Source organism: Emys orbicularis, chromosome 4 (genome assembly GCF_028017835.1).
Source record: "Emys orbicularis isolate rEmyOrb1 chromosome 4, rEmyOrb1.hap1, whole genome shotgun sequence".
NCBI classification, from domain to species: Eukaryota; Metazoa; Chordata; order Testudines; family Emydidae; genus Emys; species Emys orbicularis.
This window is the reverse complement of record NC_088686.1, coordinates 51,270,975-51,290,871: the sequence shown is the minus strand read 5'-3', so window position 1 is coordinate 51,290,871 and position 19,897 is coordinate 51,270,975. Positions and strand designations below refer to the sequence as shown.

At 40.0% G+C, this 19,897-nt stretch overlaps 1 protein-coding gene across 1 annotated transcript in view; it reads right to left on the bottom strand.

Moving 5' to 3' along the window:
- STRN3 (striatin 3) overlaps nt 1–19,897 on the bottom strand; it is a 104,849-nt gene that overhangs the window by 8,719 nt on the left and 76,233 nt on the right. Inside the window, exons 11-14 of the mRNA XM_065404210.1 lie at nt 12,454–12,629; nt 12,247–12,294; nt 5,413–5,534; nt 53–220 (exon numbers count right to left, since the gene is read on the bottom strand). Of these exons, the coding sequence (XP_065260282.1) occupies nt 53–220; nt 5,413–5,534; nt 12,247–12,294; nt 12,454–12,629 (514 nt within the window). The remainder of the gene's footprint in view (nt 1–52; nt 221–5,412; nt 5,535–12,246; nt 12,295–12,453; nt 12,630–19,897) is intronic.

The window sequence follows — 19,897 nt, the reverse complement described above, 5'->3', positions numbered from 1 at the left end:
AAATTTTTAAACAAAAATGCCTTTTTAAAAAAAACGCAAACATCATACTCACCCTTTTCTCCATTGTAAGTGCAAATGCAGGGCAATTTTTCTGGTGGATTCCATAATCTAATAGTGCCATCTGCTGAACAAGATAGTAAATGATTCTTTATACCACTATAAGCAAGACCCCAGACTGCATCTGTATGAGCAATTAATGTGCCAGCTAGAACGTTTGGCTCTGGAAAGGAAAAAAAATTCCAAAGTTAAAAGTTAAAGCTTTTTACTGAAAATGAGAAATACTAAAAAACTGTTTTTACCTAGGTACAAAATAATTCCTATGGTAAACTCAAAACCCACAGTTGGTATTTTCCAGCTTCAGTAATTAATAGAATATAGATTCATAACCATGTAACAATCCTGTAGAAATCAGTAAGAGAAAATCTAACCAGTAACCAACAAAAAAATCCCCCCCAAAATAAAAGGGAGATTATAGAATTCTGAACTAAACTGCAACGAAAAATTAAAATTGGATCCAAAGCAGGCACTTGTAATTTCACACATTGTGTGTGTTACTTTAGTTGTCAGTCAGTAGATGAGGTTGGAAACCTAATTTCAATCTCTTAGGCCTGGTCCACACTAACCCCCTACTTCGAACTAAGGTACGCAAATTCAGCTACGTTAATAACGTAGCTGAATTCGAAGTACCTTAGTTCGAACTTACTGCGGGTCCAGACGCGGCAGGCAGGCTCCCCCGTCGATGCCGCGTACTCCTCTCGCCGAGCTGGAGTACCGGCGTCGACGGCGAGCACGTCCGGGATCGATTTATCGCGTCTAGACAAGACACGATAAATCGATCCCAGAAGATAGATTGCTTACAGCTGGACCAGGAAGTAAGTGTAGACCTGCCCTATGTTCTATAAAATAAAATGGGCTAGTACAATGAATATTTTAGATAAATCAATGTAAATGTTTTCACGCAGTAATATGCTTTATTGAAAGCATATTCATAATAATCATTTGCATAACACCTATAATAATGGTATGATTCACCTGGAACTCCGATGTACAGAAAGAATTACTATTTTAATAAAGTTCCATAGTTACAGAGCCAACCAGATGATAACTTAGGTAGCAGTTACTCGTTGATCTGGATCGCAGGCACTTTCATCTTTAATCAATAGTACAATATCAATTAATTTTCATGGCTGAAGGCACCTCAGCTGTTCGCAATGACAAATGAATAAAATGCAACTAAATGGCTATAAGTAAGGCAATTTTTCTTTCTTAAGACAACAGAAGGGGCTGGCCAGACACAGCCTGATGCTCTTCTCTGCTCCTGTGATGCTTCAAAGGGATGTCCAGTTATAGGGAGCAGAGAAGCTGAAATGTGCCTTGTTTGTAGCTGGGAGAGAAGGAGAAGAAAAGATCCGAGCTCTAGTAGCTGCTTTTACCAGGCTCTCCCTTTTCACAAACCTGACAGCTCTAGGATTCTCGTGTAGAAGGGTATTTACACCCAGTGCCAGCCTCCTTGCCAAAAAAATAACATGAAAGAGCTCTTGGAGGCTCTCTTTCTGCTTTGGGGTGAGTGGCTCCAGGAAAACATGTCCTTTCTTCCTCTTCCCCTCCTTCTCCAATATACTTTTAAATTTCCTTCATATCAGGCTTTGGGCATGACCATCCCTGCGGCATTATTTATTTATTTAATTTGGGAGCAGAAAAGGACAGGGAGGGAAGGAACAAAGTGAGGGGCAGGGATACAGTAATCTTTTAATGAAAGGTTTCAGAGTGGTAGCCGTGTTAGTCTGTACCAGCAAAAACAACGAGGAGTCCTTGTGGCACCTTAGAGACTAACAAATTTATTTGGACATAAGTTTTCATGGGCTAGAACCCACTTCATCAGATGCATGGAGTGGAAAATACAGGAGCAGGTATAAATACATGAAAGGATGGGAGTTGTCTTACCAAGCGTGAGGTCAGTCTAACGAGACAATTCAATTAACAGCAGGATACCAAGGGAGGAAAAATAACTTTTGAAGTGGTAATGAGAGTGGCCCATTTCAGACAGTTGACAAGAAGGAGTGAGTAACAGTGCGGGAAGTTATTTTTCCTACCTTGGTGGTGCCACAAGGACTCCTCGTTCTTTTAATGAAAAACGTAATTCAGAAAGAAGCTAGAAATATCTAACAAAACCTGCCTCTCCAGCTGGCACTCTTCTGACAAACCTTAAGAAAAATTCACTCAGGGTTCCCAAAACAATGCTTCCATCCTAAATATAGGGCTGCTCACAGATGGACCCAGTTTTTTTCTGAGCCCTACACCAGTTAGGCTTGAGGAGTCTTCATTAAGGGAGTGCCAGATCTTGCAGTCAGATGTTCAATAGATACCAATGATTCACGCATACACAATACCAAAATGGAATGTCAGCATGAGCCTGTAGAGGTGATTCCAATACATCTGATGGTACCATGGATGAGGGAGCTGAAGAAATTGGTATTGATCCTGTAGCTGAATAACCTGGATCCCTCCACCTGCCCTGGGTGGGGGCTGCTCAGGACCCCCACCTAGGCCAGGTGGAGGGTCTGCCGTGGCTCCCCACAGCTCCCAGCGCGGCTCCCCCTGACCCGGCTTCGGCCGGGGAGGGAGGGCGGCTTGGAGCCGCAGCCCAGCCACGGTAAGAGCTAGGTGGACAGCTGTGGCAAACCCTCCACCTGCTCTGGGTGGGGATCTAGAGCACTCCCCGGGCAGCTCCACAGGTCTCCCCCCACCCAGGCCAGCATGGAGCCCAGCCGGGGAGCCGCGGTGGACCTTCCACCTGCCTGCAGTGCACGGGGGAGGGGTTTTAGAGCAGCCCAGGCCATGTCCCCACCCCCAAGGCTCCCCGTCCGGCCGAGGGCAGGTGGAGGGTCCGCGACTCTGCGTGGGCTCCCACAGCTGCCCACAGGTCTCCCCAACCAGGCTCCACAGATATCTGCATCCGCAGATACATTTGTGTATCAGCGCATGCAGATATCTGCATCCGCAGATACATTTGTGTATCAGCACAGGGCTCTAGTGACCTTGACTTCTTTTCCTTTTAAGAACTCAGAAAATTAAAGTTATGTGCCTTTTCAGTTGAAAATCTTATAACTGCAGCAGGAGGACTACTCAGAGAGAACACTGGAAACAGACTGATCCGACAGACCAGGCTGTGTCAGATGTTACGGATGTGTCCAAAAGCTATATCCTGAGTTAAATTTCCTTGCTGTTCTGAGACAGCTTGCTGAAAGAACAGCAGTTAGCACATGTACTAGGAATATGTCCCATACGTAGACAGTAAAGACACTTCCCATGAGTGCCTCTGGCTGGCATTGCAACATTACAGGAGGGGCACGTTTTAAAATCAAGAAGCTATGTTGGCTACTAAATCTATCACAGGATACCAGCACCTAACAATGTTAAAACTATCTTAAAATACTCTCACTAAAATACTAAAAAAGAACTAACCTAAAGCTGACTAAAACAAAAACTATTTACAACACATGAAACTACGCGAGTTTAAAACAGGATTACTGGGATTGCTGAAGTGTTCCATCTCTGGCCCAATGCTGTCAGTGGAGGGAACAGTGACAGTTGGTCTGCACTGCACCTTTATGTCCTCCAGAGAAGTGGGGAGATTCCATGAGCATGGGCAGACTGAGAGGGGACTGCTAACAAGAAAAAAAGTTTGATCTCTGGTGCTGGGGGCACGCAATGCCCATGAATCGAAGACATATAGATAACCACTTGATGAAGAACCACCTTTCCCTAAGTAAATTATGCCACTTTCAGTTCCTTTCTGCTCATTAAGTGGCTAGGCTACTCAGTCAAATCTGCATCTAAATATTGTCCTAGAAGTATCCTAGCCTAAATGTGAAACTTATGTCACTATCAGAGACAACAGGAAATGGAGTGTGAAAGACAGACTTTTTTTTTTGGCGCTGATATTTTTGGAAACAGATTTTTTTTTATGAGGTACGGTTACTGAAGGCACTAGCAAACCATAAGTTTAGGACATTGGAAAATTCTCAGAATCGGGATCACTGAACAAATGAAAGTTTTTGTTTGTTTTAAATAGATTCTGTATTAGTCCAATATGTATCAGAATTTTACTTTAAACTAGTACTCTTCATAAAATAGGGAGTTAGGAAGAACTCCTTTTTCACATAAAAGCTGTTACATCCTCTCCTAATATACTAGTTTTTCTACATAGAATCTGTATCTACACGAAGTGGAGATCATTAAAAAAAAAAACATTAAAAGTTCCAGGAAAGCATATCAATTAACAGTTGCCAGAAACCACACTGAAAACAGTACCACTATCTTGAACTAATTAATACATCTTCAATATCTGATATTTAAAATAACTTATTCCAAAGTCACTCAAGATAATTTTAAATGTTTGTTCATCAAAATGGTATGTATTTTAATTTCCAACTTAATTTAATGCACCTTCTAGATTTTACACAGATCATGTGTAAGATGACAAAAAGCACATCTGTAGCATTTAACACCACCACCACCACAAAAGAAACAAAACCAAAAAAATTAAAGGCACATTTCCTGCTGACTGGAAGGAAGGAAGAAAGAAAGGTAAATATATCTTTATGTACACTTGATAATTTTAATGATGGGTTCGGCAGAACTTAGAAAACAGTTTTAAAAGTTCTGTGTTTCTATACCACTTTCTATCCAAGGATCACAAATCACTACACAAAAAGTGAGCAAGAACTACCCTGATTTTACAGGTGGAAAACGAAGGCACATATATTAAGCACTAGTCTCACTCAGAAAGCCCATCAATAGCTTTAGAACAAAAATAAACTACAATATCTGTACTGGAAGATAGGGTATAAGCCTCTTCTTTATCTGGGGAACTAAAAATTATCAGAAAATGAGATAACATACTTTGTCATACTTATACATTTGATGTACAACATGCACATATCCCACCTGCAGAATACACAACACAAATGATACATCTATACTGTAATCATAGAGTACAAGTGCAGCTCAAGTAGACATACCTGAGCTAGCTTTAATCTACTTAACTTGGGTACCAGAAGAGTGAAGCTACAGCAGTGTGTGCTTCAGCACAGGCTACACAAGCCCACTCAGAACCCTGGGGAATTACTTGTCGGGCTAGCCCACACAGAAGTGTGAGATACTACAGCTTCACTGCTCCAGTACCCAAGATACCTGAGCCAGGTGTAATCTAGCTATGTTTACTTGAGCTGCAATCACACCCTATGACTGCAGTACAGACATACCCAAAAGCACATTAATAAAGATTTGTTTGTAGTAATTCAGATAACCTGTGACTTTCAGAACCACCTTAGAATCAAACAATAATAGTATTAGAAGTCTCATCAAGGTCTATATGCTGACAATCTTTCATTCTCAGAAGACACTTACCATATGTATCATAAGGATCCACATTAGGGCTAGGCATATTCCACCACTGGATGGTTGCATCAATGCCACCACTAAAACACTGTTCTCCGTTAGAACTAATTGCCAATGACAGTACAGGTCCACTGTTAAAAGAAAAGAAAAAATTATTTTATTACTGGCTAAAGTATAGAGCAGAAATGAAAATTGTAAAAGCATGTGTTTAAAAAACAAGACAACTGAAAACCATTGCATTCATTTTTCTCTGCAAAGTTTAATTTCTAATGAAATAGTAAAATTATTCTATTAAGATTTTTTTTTGCAACTTTATTAATGGTGCTTGAAAACAATGGCATAAAAACCTCACACTTCCCAGAAATAATCTTACCTACAAGTCTTTCTATTAAGATTCAATGTATTACATAAAATTCTATGGGAAACAGAATGGTTGAAGTTGGTGAAGAGAGCTAGTAACTGATGACATCAAGAAAGCTGCAATGTTAATGTCTATTTTGCTTCAGTCTTCATTAAAAAGGTTAAGGGTGACCAGATACTCAATTAACAACAACAAAGGGGAAGGAATGAAAGCCAAAAGAGGGAAACAGGTTAAAGATTATTTAGATAAATTAGATGTATACAAGTCGACAGGGTCAGATGAAATTCATCCTCTGGTACTTAAGGGACTAGGCTAAAGCAATCTTGGAACTGTTAGCAATTATCTTCAAGAACTTGTGGAGGGTAGGTGAGGTCCCAGAGGACTGCAGAAGGGCAAGCATAATACCAATCTTTTAAAAAGAGGAACAAAGAGGACCCAGGGAATTACTGACCAGTCAGTCTAACTTCAATACCTGGTAAAATACTGGAACAAATTAAACAATCAATTTGCAAGCTCCCAAAGGAGCTTATAAGAAATAGCCAGGATGGATTTGTCAAAAATAAACCATGCCAAACCAACCTAATTTCCTTCTCTGACAGGGTTACTGCTCTGGCAGAAAGGGGAACAGTAGATGTGACAGATCTTAATTTAAGTGAGACTTTTGACACCAAATGACATTCTAATAAGCAAACTAAGGAAATGTGGTATAGATGAAATTACTATAAGGTAGGTGGCACAACTGGTTGAAATGCGTAACTACAAAACAGGGAATAACTGGCTAGTTGGTAGTACTTCTGAAAATCTGGGGGTTATAGAGAATCACAAACTGAATACGAGTCAACAACAATGTGATGCAGTTGCAAAAAAGGCTAGTATTATTTTGGGGTGCATTAACAGGTGTGTCATTCACGAGACACAGGAGATAACTGTTCCCCTCTACTCAGCAGTGGTGAGCCCTCGGCTGGCATACTGTGTCCGGTTTTGGGAACTACACTTTAGGAAAGATGTAGAGAGAGAGTCCAGAGGAGAGTAACAAAAGACAAAAAGTTTAGAAAACCTGACCTATGAGAAAAAGTTAAAAAAACTGGGAACGTTTAAGTCATGAGAAAAGAAGACTGAGGAGGGACTTGATAACAGTCTTCAAATATGTTAAAGGCTGTTATAAAGAAGATGGTGATAAATTGTGCTCCATATCCATTGAAGGCAGGACAAGTAGTAATGGATGTAATCTGCAGCAAGGGAGATATAGGTTAGATATTAGGAAAAACTTTCAAATAAGGGTAGTTAAATTCTGGAATAGGCTTCCAAAGGAGATTGTGGAATCCCCATCATTGGAAGTTTTCAAAAACAGGTTGGACAAACACCTGTCATGGATGCTCTAGGTTTACTTGGTGCTGCCTCAGTGCAGGGGGCTGGACTTGATTACTTCCAAAGGTGCCTTCCAGCCCTACAATTCTGTGATTCTATGATCCTATAAGGGAAAATGTTGGCTGCCACCACCACACAGACCAGGAAGCTTCACTTCACTTCTTGGCAGAGTCCCCACCTGCCGCCCATTTTGTTGGAGGAAGAATTAACTTCATCTGTTACAATCCTTGCAGGGCCAGGAAAGGGGGGGAGTGGGGATCAGGGCCCTGCCTGCACACTGTGGCAAGAAATGAAGGCAGGAGCAGGGAGCGGGGCCAGCCCCACAGGACAGGAGCCACCACTGTGGGATGAGTGCGAGGTGGACTTGCTCTGTAACATGCCCCCTCCCCCCGGGGACAGAAGGCAACCCTCCTACATGGTCATCCGCCCCCCCCTTTTCAAAAAGTGCGCCCATGATTTTACACACCATTTCCTCCTAAACCCATAATTTCTACTACATTTATCATGACTTTTTTGTGACTTTCGATTAAAAAAAATGCTATGACAAATCTGAAGCACTATACAGAGTCTCTAGATTATTTCAGACACAGAAATGCTGCAGGACCCAGACACAAATGTAGTTTCAGTTTTAATTTTGGATTATCTTGTCCATCAGTTTAGGCAATAACATTTATAATAGTGCAATAGGTTTACTGCATTTACTGTTTTGAGATAGGAGAGACTGGGGATAAACAACACTGGGGGAAAAAAAGGCTGCATCCATTACAGCCACTTTTGAAGAGTAACTGACTGTTATAAAATAATAAAAATAAAAAAATCCACAAGCTACCTAGAAATCCCCCCAATTTTTTTCTCCTTTAAAAAACCAAACCAAAAATCACAGAACAGGGCATATACTGGAAACAATGACAACTATCCATAACAGTATGCCATCTACCTTTCTGTACAGATATTCAGGGGTTCCCAAACTTCACTGTACCATAGGCCCCTTCTTACAACAAAAATTACTACGCGACCCTAAGAGGGGGGACCGAAGCCTGAGCCCCATTGCCCAGGCCCTGTCACTCATGGCGGAAGTCCTGAGGTTTTGGCTCTGTACCACAACAAGTCTAATGACAGCCCTGGCAACCCTATTAAAATGGGATCGTGACCCGCTTTGGGGTCCCGACCTACAGTTTGAGAACCGCTGAAATATATTATAGAGATTTGCAAGATCTCATCTGCTGAGTTCCTCAGAATGTTATTCCTGGGGCAATTCTGTGCCACTGTGCAGGAGCAGAATTCATGTCATCTGCAGATTTCTTTGTTTCCCCGCAGAAAAATGACTTCTACGGGGAAGCAAAGGGAAGCCGAAAGAACAGTCACTCGCTCCTCCCCAGCAGCCTGTACAGCCAGAGGAGATGTCAATCATCACTGGAGGACATGGGTGGGCTGAGCAGGCGTGGAAGTGAGTGAACGAGAGAGACTGTCCCTCTTAAGCTTACAAGAAGTGGAAGATTGGACAAATGACCAGGGAGGAGTATAAAAATATCGCTCAGGCATGCAAGAGTGAAATCAGGAAGGCCAAATCGCACTTGGAGTTGCAGCTAGCAAGAGATGTTAAGAGTAACAAGAAGGGTTTCTTCAGGTATGTTAGCAACAACAAGAAAGTCAAGGAAAGTGTGGGCCCCTTACTGAATGAGGGAGTCAACCTAGTGACAGAGGATGTGGAAAAAGCTAATGTACGCAATGCTTTTTTTGCCTCTGTCTTCACAAACAAAGGTCAGCTCCCAGATTGCTGGACTGGGCAGCACAGTATGGGGAGGAGGTGACCAGCCCTCTGTGGAGAAAGAAGTGGTTCGGGACTATTTAGAAAAACTGGATGAGCACAAATCCATGGGGCCGGATGCGCTGCATCCGAGGGTACTAAAGGAGTTGGCGGATATGATTGCGGAGCCATTGGCAATCATCTTTGAAAACTCATGGCGATCGGGGGAGGTCCCGGATGACTGGAAAAAGGCTAATGTAGTGCCCATCTTTAAAAAAGGAGGATCGGGGGAACTACAGGCCAGTCAGCCTCACCTCAGTCCCTGGAAAAATCATGGAGCAGGTCCTCAAGGAATCAATTATGAAACACTTAGAGGAGAGGAAAGTGATCAGGAACAGTCAGCATGGATTCACCAAGGGGAAGTCGTGCCTGACTAACCTAATTGCCTTCTATGAGGAGATAACTGACTCTGTGGATGAGGGGAAAGCAGTGGATGTGTTATTCCTTGACTTTAGCAAAGCTTTTGATACGGTCTCCCACAGTATTCTTGCCGCCAAGTTAAAGAAGTATGGGTTGGATGAATGGACTGTAAGGTGGATAGAAAGCTGGCTAGATCGTCGGGCTCAACGGGTAGTGGTCAATGGCTCCATGTCTAGTTGGCAGCCGATATTAGTGCCCCAAGGGTCGGTCCTGTTCAATATTTTCATTAATGATCTGGAGGATGGCGGGGACTGCACTCTCAGCAAGTTTGCAGATGACACTAAACTGGGAGGAGTGGTAGATACGCTGGAGGGTAGGGATAGGATACAGAGGGACCTAGACAAATTAGAGGATTGGGCCAAAAGAAACCTGATGAGGTTCAACAAGGACAAGTGCAGAGTCCTGCACTTAGGATGGAAGAATCCCATTCACTGTTACAGACTAGGGACCGAATGGCTAGGAAGCAGTTCTGCAGAAAAGGACCTAGGGGTTACAATGGACGAGAAGCTGGATATGAGTCGACAGCGTGCCCTTGTTGCCAAGAAGGCTAACAGCATTTTGGGCTGTATAAGTAGGGACATTGCCAGCAGATCGAGGGACGTGATTGTTCCCCTCTATTCGACATTGGTGAGGCCTCAGACCTGGAGTACTGTGTCCAGTTTTGGGCCCCACACTACAAGAAGGATGTGGAAAAATTGGAAAGAGTCCAGCGGAGGGCAACAAAAATGATTAGGGGTCTGGAGCACATGACTTATGAGGAGAGGCTGAGGGAACTGGGATTGTTTAGTCTGCAGAAGAGAAGAATGAGGGGGGATTTTGATAGCTGCTTTCAACTACCTGAAAGGGGGTTCCAAAGAGAATGGATCTAGACTGTTCTCAGTGGTACCAGATGACAGAACAAGGAGTAATGGTCTCAAGTTGCAGTGGGGGAGGTTTAGGTTGGATATTAAGAAACACTTTTTCACTAGGAGGGTGGTGAAGCACTGGAATGGGTTACCTAGGGAGGTGGTGGAATCTCCTTCCTTGGAGGTTTTTAAGGTCAGGCTTGACAAAGCTCTGGCTGGGATGATTTAGTTGGGGATTGGTCCTGATTTGAGCAGGGGGTTGGACTAGATGACCTCCTGAGGTCCCTTCCAACCCTGGTATTCTATGATTCTATGACTAATAACTAGAAATAAAGGGTCAAACCTAGCTACATTACTTTAGACAAAGGGGGTTTGGGGATTTTCTCCCATGCTCCCCAGTTCCATTCTCCATCCATTGTATTGTAGTTTAAATAAATTATCAAAAATAATTGAAACTGGCATGTTTATATTGCATTATTTTGACAAATATAATATGCACAATTTTGCAGAATTTTAAAATATTGTGCGCAGAATTTTTTATTTTTTGGCACAGAATTCCCCCAAGATTAGAATGTGCCTAAGCAGTTATGACCCCTGCAATTCTCACAAGAACAATTGTACTTGTCAGACCTAGCACAGGGCCAGGTCCTGGGGCTGCAGGCTTGCCTCCTTTGTGGGTTGGCATGGGATTAGATTTATTTTACCAGCTAAATTATTCTGTCAGAGGGAAGGATAATCCATAAATATTTCTGGATGGGAAAGAAGCATATGCCATTTTCAGAAGCAGAAAGTTTTCCACACCTTCACCTCAGAGTGTTACTTTGGAGCTTGTAGTTGCTGGATGTGGGACTGGTTATTCTTGACTGCCATACCCAAGAGAAAGGAATTTCCCCTCAGTGCATCAATGCCATGCTGTGTTATTTTGTTTTGCCTTCCTCTAGTTTATTCTGCTCAGTCAGAAGCCAGGGTTAGTTGACTGGGTCTCAGGTAGCTGTGCAACAGTTCAGTGATCTGACAGTCATTTACCATCAGCATCTTTTTTATAAATGCTGGATCAGCTGCTTTACAGAGCAGCTGACAGGTTGCACTGGCCTTATTTTGTTCAAGTGAGTTTATTGTCAGAACCTGATGGACAAAAATCCCTTTTGGGGTAAACCAGTTTGCACTAGCCCCTCTTCCCAAAACTTGGGATTGCGATATGGGAAGTGGGAATAGGTTTTATGATGCATCTCAGATGAGACACCCAACCAAACACAAAAATAGGTAAACTCAAGATCCATGGGAAAGGTGGTCTGGTTTGGCATTGCAGATCTTCTGGCTGAAGTCATGATCAGGCTTTTATCATAATTCATCTTGATTAATTCAACTCTCCCCCAACTGGACTTCCTGGCATTTGCTTCACTCCCAACCGCTATCTTATTCAGAACTCTGATGTGAAAACATCAGCCTCAACTGGTACCTATGTCCAAACTAACCCACCCGAGATCCCTTTCATAAACTCTGTTGCCTTTGGCACTGAATTTGGATCAGTCATTCTCACTTTCAAGGCCCTACGCAATTTAGATCCTTCCAACATCTACGCTTGGTCTCGTTTTGTTCTTCACCACATCCACTCTATTCACTCAACCCATGCCTGCCCTCTGTATCCTTTTCCAAGCTTCCTTCCTAAATCCATCTACTAAACCTCCACCCTCACCTCCTATGCTTCTTCTCAAAATCCATTTAAAGCAGACTTTACATATTGTATAAAAAACCCGGCAGTCTTCATTACAGCACAATTTCAGTGTCTTCTTCCACATCCTCTGTCCCTTCCCCTTAAGCCTTCTACATTTGTTATCCCCTGTGGTCGTCGTCGTTCTTTTATCTTGACAGTGCACTCCTCAGGACAGAGACTTTTACTCGCTTTATAAACAATTATGCACATCTTTGGCACCACGCATAAATAATGTTAATAAAATTGTGATCTTTAAGCCTAAACATTTTACTGAATCCATAATAGGTGGCAATGGCTGCTTCTGAAGTATTAACTGGCAAACACTTACATGTGGGCCCTAAACGTGTAGATAGGTTCTACATCTAAAGAGGCACTCCTGAAAAAAAACCAAAAAAACAGAAAGGTGATTATACTAAACTATCTGTTAAAATGTTGTTATTAAATTGAATGTAATGAAAAAAGATTTGAGAGAGACAACTTATCAGACAACAACATATACAACAAACTTTAAAAAAGAAAACCACCATATACTTGCTTTTTGGCAGGAACTGTTTTCTGTAAGTTCCAAAGTTTTAAAGTGTGGTCCTCAGAGGCTGTAACCAGCACAGGCTCTACAGGATGAAAAGCTAATGTTCGCACTCCATCAAAATGGCTGCGTAGCGTATACTTAGGATTCCATGTCTTCCGAAAGGCATCTTTATTGGCTGGCAGCTAGAAACAAAAACAAACAAAAATATCTATGTAGTAACTTTAGTGATCTTATATATAAAATTATATACTGTATGTTAGTGTTTGAAGACTGAAGTGTTTAGGACATGGATTTAAATAAGTACTATTTTGCTGGAGATACAAAAAACTCAAGCATCCATTGCTAGCTCTGCAGCACCAAACAAAATTTTGAGAGCTGTATCAATAATACTGAGACAAAACCAAGGAGTCTGCAAAAAAGGCATGGGAATTTAGTAAAGAAATCCTATTTGCCAAATGGTTTCTAATTTCTGGCATGTTTTTAAAAGTTTACTAACAAGTGAGAAACAAAATATAAAATGCCACTGGACTAGTTTTCCAGTGAACCAGTATCCATCACAATTCTTCATTTTTATAGGCTACAGAACTAAAGAGACAACCAATATTTGTGTACAAACCAACCAATGTAAAGATATTGGGATTTCATATAGTATCTGGGGGGAAATTATTTAGTATCTCCTTTTTAGCTTTTATGATCCATCTTTCCAGAAAGGTATTCAGGATACCAAATCAAATCTCAGTACCATCTAAACCTGCAAGAGCAAGTTTTTCTTCTGTTGTAATTGTAGCTTTTGCCTCAGCTCTAAATAGAAAAAAGTCTATATATAACAAATACAGGATTAATATTATTCCCAATCTTTCTAGGGCCACACAGACTAGAATACAACAATTATTACTGTTTAATATTGAGTTTAGTACTTTATGCATCAATTTTGTATCTTGTAAAAAGACATACCAGTTAAGAGACAAGAATACTTATTGACTATGACAACAGTAGCAAGCGGTAAAAGCATCTTTTCTAAAAATCTTGAAAGGGACTCAATTTTTTTTTTTTTAACTCCAACACAGCATTTTTGATGTCCTGTCGGAAATACACTTTTAAAATACTACTCAAATCTACTGTTATACTAGAGTCTTCATTTTAAAATCTGAAAAATGATTCTTAGTTTTCTCTTTTCCTCTTCAGTGAGATTTTTCCTACTCCAAGAAAGCCTTAAATATTGCTGACATTTGCTGTATATAATTGTTGTCAGACTGGATGATCTATTGCCTATGTTATGCAGGAGATAAGATTAGATTATCATAACCATCCCTTCTGATTTTAACATCTATTCTATGAGAAAATTTAACTGTAATTTCTGTCATAAAATACTATAATGTCCAAGGTCATAAATAGAATTTTAATAAAAACCAAACTACTTTTAGAGAAATAAAATTAAAAAGGAGAAAAATTCAAAAGAATACGAGATATTATTTTCCCGTTTTAAATCTTCAAATCCATTTTATACACTGCAGTTGTACAATATAATGAACTATAATTTTGTTCAATTCTTTTAGATAATATGTAGAGTATGTAAAAATCTATCAGTCCCTCAAAGAAAAACAGAATCCAAAGAAAGAAAAGAGCTGGACAATCAGGGCCTGATCCTGCATAGTAAAGAGGGCATCTTGAAAGGTGATTAACATTCAGCTCTCCTCACAATCAGGCACTTAATTAGCTAGTAGCTAACAACTGTATTAAATTCCATTAATAGCTGGACCGGATTCAGATTATGTTTATGCAAATGTAAAATCTAAATCTTCTATATAGAGTTTTATTTTGAATTGTTTCTCTCTATTATCAAATTAACTACCATTCCTCCAACAACACGGTCTATACTATTCATCTAGGCTTTTATGAAAAACAAAAATTTTACTGTTCTTCATTCAAAACTGTAGTGACCCCAGAAATGCAACATATAAATGTATATAAGTTTTATGTAGGCTGTCAAGTGCAGATGCCTTAGAAATTATGGGGGTGGGTAAACGGCCTGCTCATTATGTCTCACTCAGTATAGCCCATTCAACATGTAAATCATAAAAACAGCTCTAGAGATACAAGATATAAGGAAAGTATTATAATTTCTATTTGTATATTTTTCAATGTAACATGCATCTAGATGGTGTCACTCAGGGCTAGCTACCTTGTGGGCAACTATTATACTTCCACCATGCCAAACTGTAACTCACACATCCTAAAAGTTAATTATGCCACTAACATAGGCATATTAAAATGCTAAATCCTTTATCATCATTCAGTATTTTAAAGAGGTCTGAAAGTAATGAATAAAGTAAAGTTTGTTATAGTGCCTTTTCTTGGACCAAATCCTTATTCTAAACTGATTTACGACTCCCACTCAATCTTCCCTTGGGCCTTTCAAGATTGGAAAAATTACATACACTAGCCTAAAGAGCTATTGGGGGCTAGAAACACAGCTTCCTAATATGAATAGATTTCAGTTTAACAAGAACACATTATGCCAAATTATCCATATCAAGTAATGCATTTATTACAAGGCTTACAAATGCAGACTTATAACACAGAATTCCATATTCCAATACCATACAAACACCACATTTCATAATATTAACCTTTTCATTTCCAATTATCCCCTTCCATAATAAAAATATTACATTTAGTACATTGAGATGTAGCTACTTTGAAAACTACAGGGAGGAAAGATATGCTTGGTGTTAAGAGACTGGACTGGGATCTAGGAGATCTGGGTTCCATTTCTCTCTCTCCATATGTCCTGTACAACCTTGGGAAAGTCATCTAACCTCTGAACCTCAGTTCCCATCTGTAAAATGAGACTACTACTTCCTTTCTCCCATCTTTTCTCTCTTTAGCTTTTAAGTCCTTCATGAGTGGGACTGTTTCTTACAATATGTTTGCTCAATCGCTAGCACAACTGGGCTCAACCATGACTGGAGCCACTAGGTGCTATTGTAATACAAATAAAATAATATACATATATGCAAAACACGACATTAAAATGATACAATTTCAAAGTGAATAAATCATAATTTACAAAGTGCCAGAATTAAGGTTGGTCATGAAACCTTAAATCCTCCCCCATATGTATGCATAATAATATCATCTTTGATTACATGATCTCATACTACTTTTCCACACACACCCTTTTGCATTCAGGAAGGGAAGTGTTTAGTGAACAAGAGAGCTGCTCAATATTTTTTAACCACATTATTCAATGTATGAACCCATGTCTTATTTACTGCACACCATCAGAATTAAGCACTAAATACAGAATTATTAGTGTCTAAATGCCTTACAAAATTGGGCCTCAATTGTCTCAGATTGGACACCCAGGAAATAACACAATTAATGGTCATGTAGTATCACAGGAAGTTTGTGATCGCACCAAGGACAGAACCCAGTTTTCCAGGGTCATAGTAGAAGGTGTCAAACACAAGGGCATTCTATTTCTTCCTGCTGCCCCCTGCCTCAATCACTGTACACCATCCAATTTCTGCCTCAAATGAGGCAGTGAACTTGTAAATTCTCATGAACTATACGACTCCAAGTCATTCTCTGAAGACTGGTCATGCTATCCACTAAATAAGTGGAATATATAGTATGTAGTCATGTGATTAAAGATAGTCTCATAACATATACGCAAAAGAGGGAAGAATTGAGGTCAGATATGCAACCTTAACAATGACATTTTTAAACCTTGAGTTCCTGACTTTGCAACCCTAATAACATGCTTTTGATATAAAATGTAATTTCCTAGCTTCTTTAAAAAAGAGGAAAAAATAAATTTGTGTACGATACCCTACAAGTCTAGATATGTGAAGCAAACAGCTTATTTTAATTTCATTTTTTCTGTTAATGAAATCTTGTTTCATTAGTTAAGATGACTGTTGTATGTGTAACTTCACACAGATGTCCCCAAAGAAGTGAGAACACTAACTTCTAAAGAGAGGTATGAAAGGGTAAAAGTTTTTGGAACTTACAACCCCCAAATCAGTGCTGGTCAAGGGGTTAGGACAGAGGAATCCACTCAATGAATTGTGTTGACATCAGGCTGCAATGCAGTGGAAGAAACCAAAAGACCAAGGAGAGGATGAGCTGACAGAGGTATGGGGTCACAGCAGCCTTTGTTCAATGCATGGCACAGTATGCAGCACTGAGATCACAGTTGAGAGCAGAGCACAAGGTGTGCTCAGAATACGTACCAAACACGCAGTGCTGCAGCTGGGGTCGGGAGCTAAGAGCTGTACATGGCACAGGCTCACGAGTGCTGCAACTATGGGGAGAGGGATGAAAACTCTGAAAGCTGCCATGGGTAGGCCTGGAACTCTTGATGCATGGGTGTAGCTCAGATTCAATTACCATAGCACATCACCTTTAGCCACCCAGCTTCTGTAACAACATAGCCTCTGGCTTCACAAGAGCCCTAGCCTTGCTGCACATACATTTCACTCTCACTGGACCATCAGTTTAGCTCACTAATCTAGTTGTTAAGTTAACTGTCAATAACTTTTTCAATAATGCATCCTCAAAGGGGCAGTAGGTGCCATTCACTAGCTGAGATAAATCTAGAGCAGTGAGATCAGTTTGGAAGGATTAGAGTCAATTTGAGCTGCAGGTGAGCACACTTTGCTTGACTGTCCCTCGCCAATGTGATGGCAACTAAGTTGATCTTCTTGAGGATAAGGTAGTGTAATAAGTACTCCAAAAGTGACTCAGAAAGGGAGCTTCATTAGGTTTGCAGAGATAAGTGAAATTCTTACAGAGGATGGCTTTTTGACTGGTGGGTCAAGCATGGAGCAGCCCTTTCAAAAATCCAGATACCGTAGGATGTGAGAAGATTGAACAGGACTGGGCGGATGGGTGATGAAGAGATTGCTGATAAAATGAAGCTGAAAAAAAGACCTAGTCTTTTAAACACAGGATCTTTAGTATAGGAGACTCCATTGGATATAGGTTATTTTGGGTCACTGAAATTGAGAATCTTTTTCATTTACAGGAATACGTTTTCCGTGTGGAAGCCTTCCTGCTTTGCAGGAGGATCTCTTGCACTTGTAGGCAGCAGTCTTTGTCAGCAGCACTGAACCAACAAAGATCCAGGTTGTCAGATGCAGTGACTTCAAAGTCTGGATTAAGTAACTGACCTTAGTTCTGCAATACTGTGTCCTGACAGTTGGAAGCGGAATGAGAGGCTGAATAGACATCCAAAGAAAGTCTGTTAGGCAGAATAATCTCAGCCAGCATGGCTATTAGGATTACTTTGGCTTTGTCCAGTCTGATTTTGCATATTAACCCGGGAATCAGGGGAATGGGTGGGAAAACATATGCAAGTCCTGGGGTACACAGTAGGTGGAAGGAGTCTTGAAGGGAGCCAGGGCTTATGTTTCCCCTGGAAAGAAAGGTTGGAGATTTTGTGATGTCCTTAGACTTTTTTGCCTCCATTACAGAATTTCACCATCATTATTATAGATCAATATTAGATCTATGAAAGGCCTCTTTAGCAACCATTTGGTTATGTATTGTCTACTTAGGAAGTTGCTGACTCCTGGGAGGTGGATAGCTATCAGGGTCTCCCCACAACACTGACACCATGTCCATAGCTTAACAGCCTCTTGATGCAGGTGAGACAAGTGGACACTCCCTTGTTTACGTAACACATTGCAGCTGTGTTAGAATCTGCATGGTGGATTTTGTAGAATACTATACAAACTAGCCTGATTCCTCTTAGTTCCAATACATTTGTCCTTTGTATCTGGAGGTGGCTCAGGTGGGCTCCCCAACATGTGCCTCATGTACCCATGAGAAGTATCTCCATCAGAAGAAAGTTAAACAGCACCACCCTCTTTGAACTTTTCTGGGGTCTAACCACCAATTCAGTGTTGCAGGACCACAACTTTCCTGTGCAAGGGCTTATTTTAACTTTGGATATGAGGCTTGTTAGAGTCATAAACCTGTCCACTAGGCGGCAAGCTCTGAATGTTGTCCAAGCCTATCAATCTCTGAATTGACAGAAGGGTCTCTATTAGGAGATGTAAAACTCATCTTCTTTGCAGCCTTGTTAGTATCTTCCATGCTTTCATCCTGTGAAGATGCTGGTGAGTGGGGTATGGAGGACAACAAGGCACCAATTTCCCATCTGTAAAATGGGAGTAATATGTAGAACACCCTAAAGTCTGAGCTGAGGCTTAATCAAAACACTGAGATCCTAAAATGGGACCTTGGGATGAAAGCACTCATTTTTATTAACATAGTTCTGTGCTAAAATCCTCCAATAGCTAAGGATAAACAAAGTTTGAAGAACTATGACGAAGAAGTTTAAAAATAATGAAAAACTAGAGTCAGTAAATTGTAACTTTTCCATTCAATTTTAAGTAATCAAATCTAGTAGGTTAAGAATATTGGTTTTTCTCAATCTCTGTGCTTGCAACTTCAGAATGTTCAAAGCTTTAAAGTTAATGAACTACTTTTCCTCAAAACTTGTTTTATGGATTTCACTGAAACTATACAAAATTAAAACCAAATCTAACAATTGAGTGTGTTGTAGCTTACAGTAAGATATTACATAAAAACTCCAGGCTGCTTCATATTATCTGTATTGTGCTGCATTTGATAAATTTAGAGTTATACGAAAACATAATATATTAAGGCCTAAGAATAAATTTAATTCTCTGATTTCAACTTCATCTCTCCATTTAAAACTTGGTTTTTCTAACTTTTTCGTGCTTGATTTCTCAGTGTTAATGCTGAATTAAAACTATTTAATAAATAATTCAGTTCTTTAAAGGTAACAAAAACTGTATATTATCTAATGTAGTAAAACCTCTAAAGCCTAGAACTCCTGTAATGTGTTTGTAAAAAAACATTTTTTCCAAAACTGCTTAATACCTTTTTATTTTTCGTAGAACAGGATGCTATAATTAGTCTTTTATAATCCAAATATTAGAAGTGTGAACAATTAATGTTTGTCATTTTAGGAAGAAAAAATATCCATCACTAAATCCTGAAATATGGTAGAATACATTGAAATATTTGATAGAATTCAGGTTCTTCCGTAATACTGAAGAAAAACTGATTTTTTTTTTAAACCAAGATGTACACTTCTAACACTTATGGCACTTTAAGACCCTAGGATATATTATAAATACAGTTTTCATTTCCTAAATGTGCATAAAATGCAATGTGTTTTTTAAGAAAACCACTGACAGTATTTTCCCAAGAGAAGTATTTACATACATCTTAACATTCAAAAATGAAAGCAGACACTATAATCCAGAAAAAGTTATAGAAATAACTAAAGCATGAAAATGTCTTATTCATCTAAAAACACAATGCAACACTATTTAAAATATACCTCAACGTGTGAAGACTTCCTGGACGAATGGATGCACACGAACAATCCCCCATCCCACCCCAACCC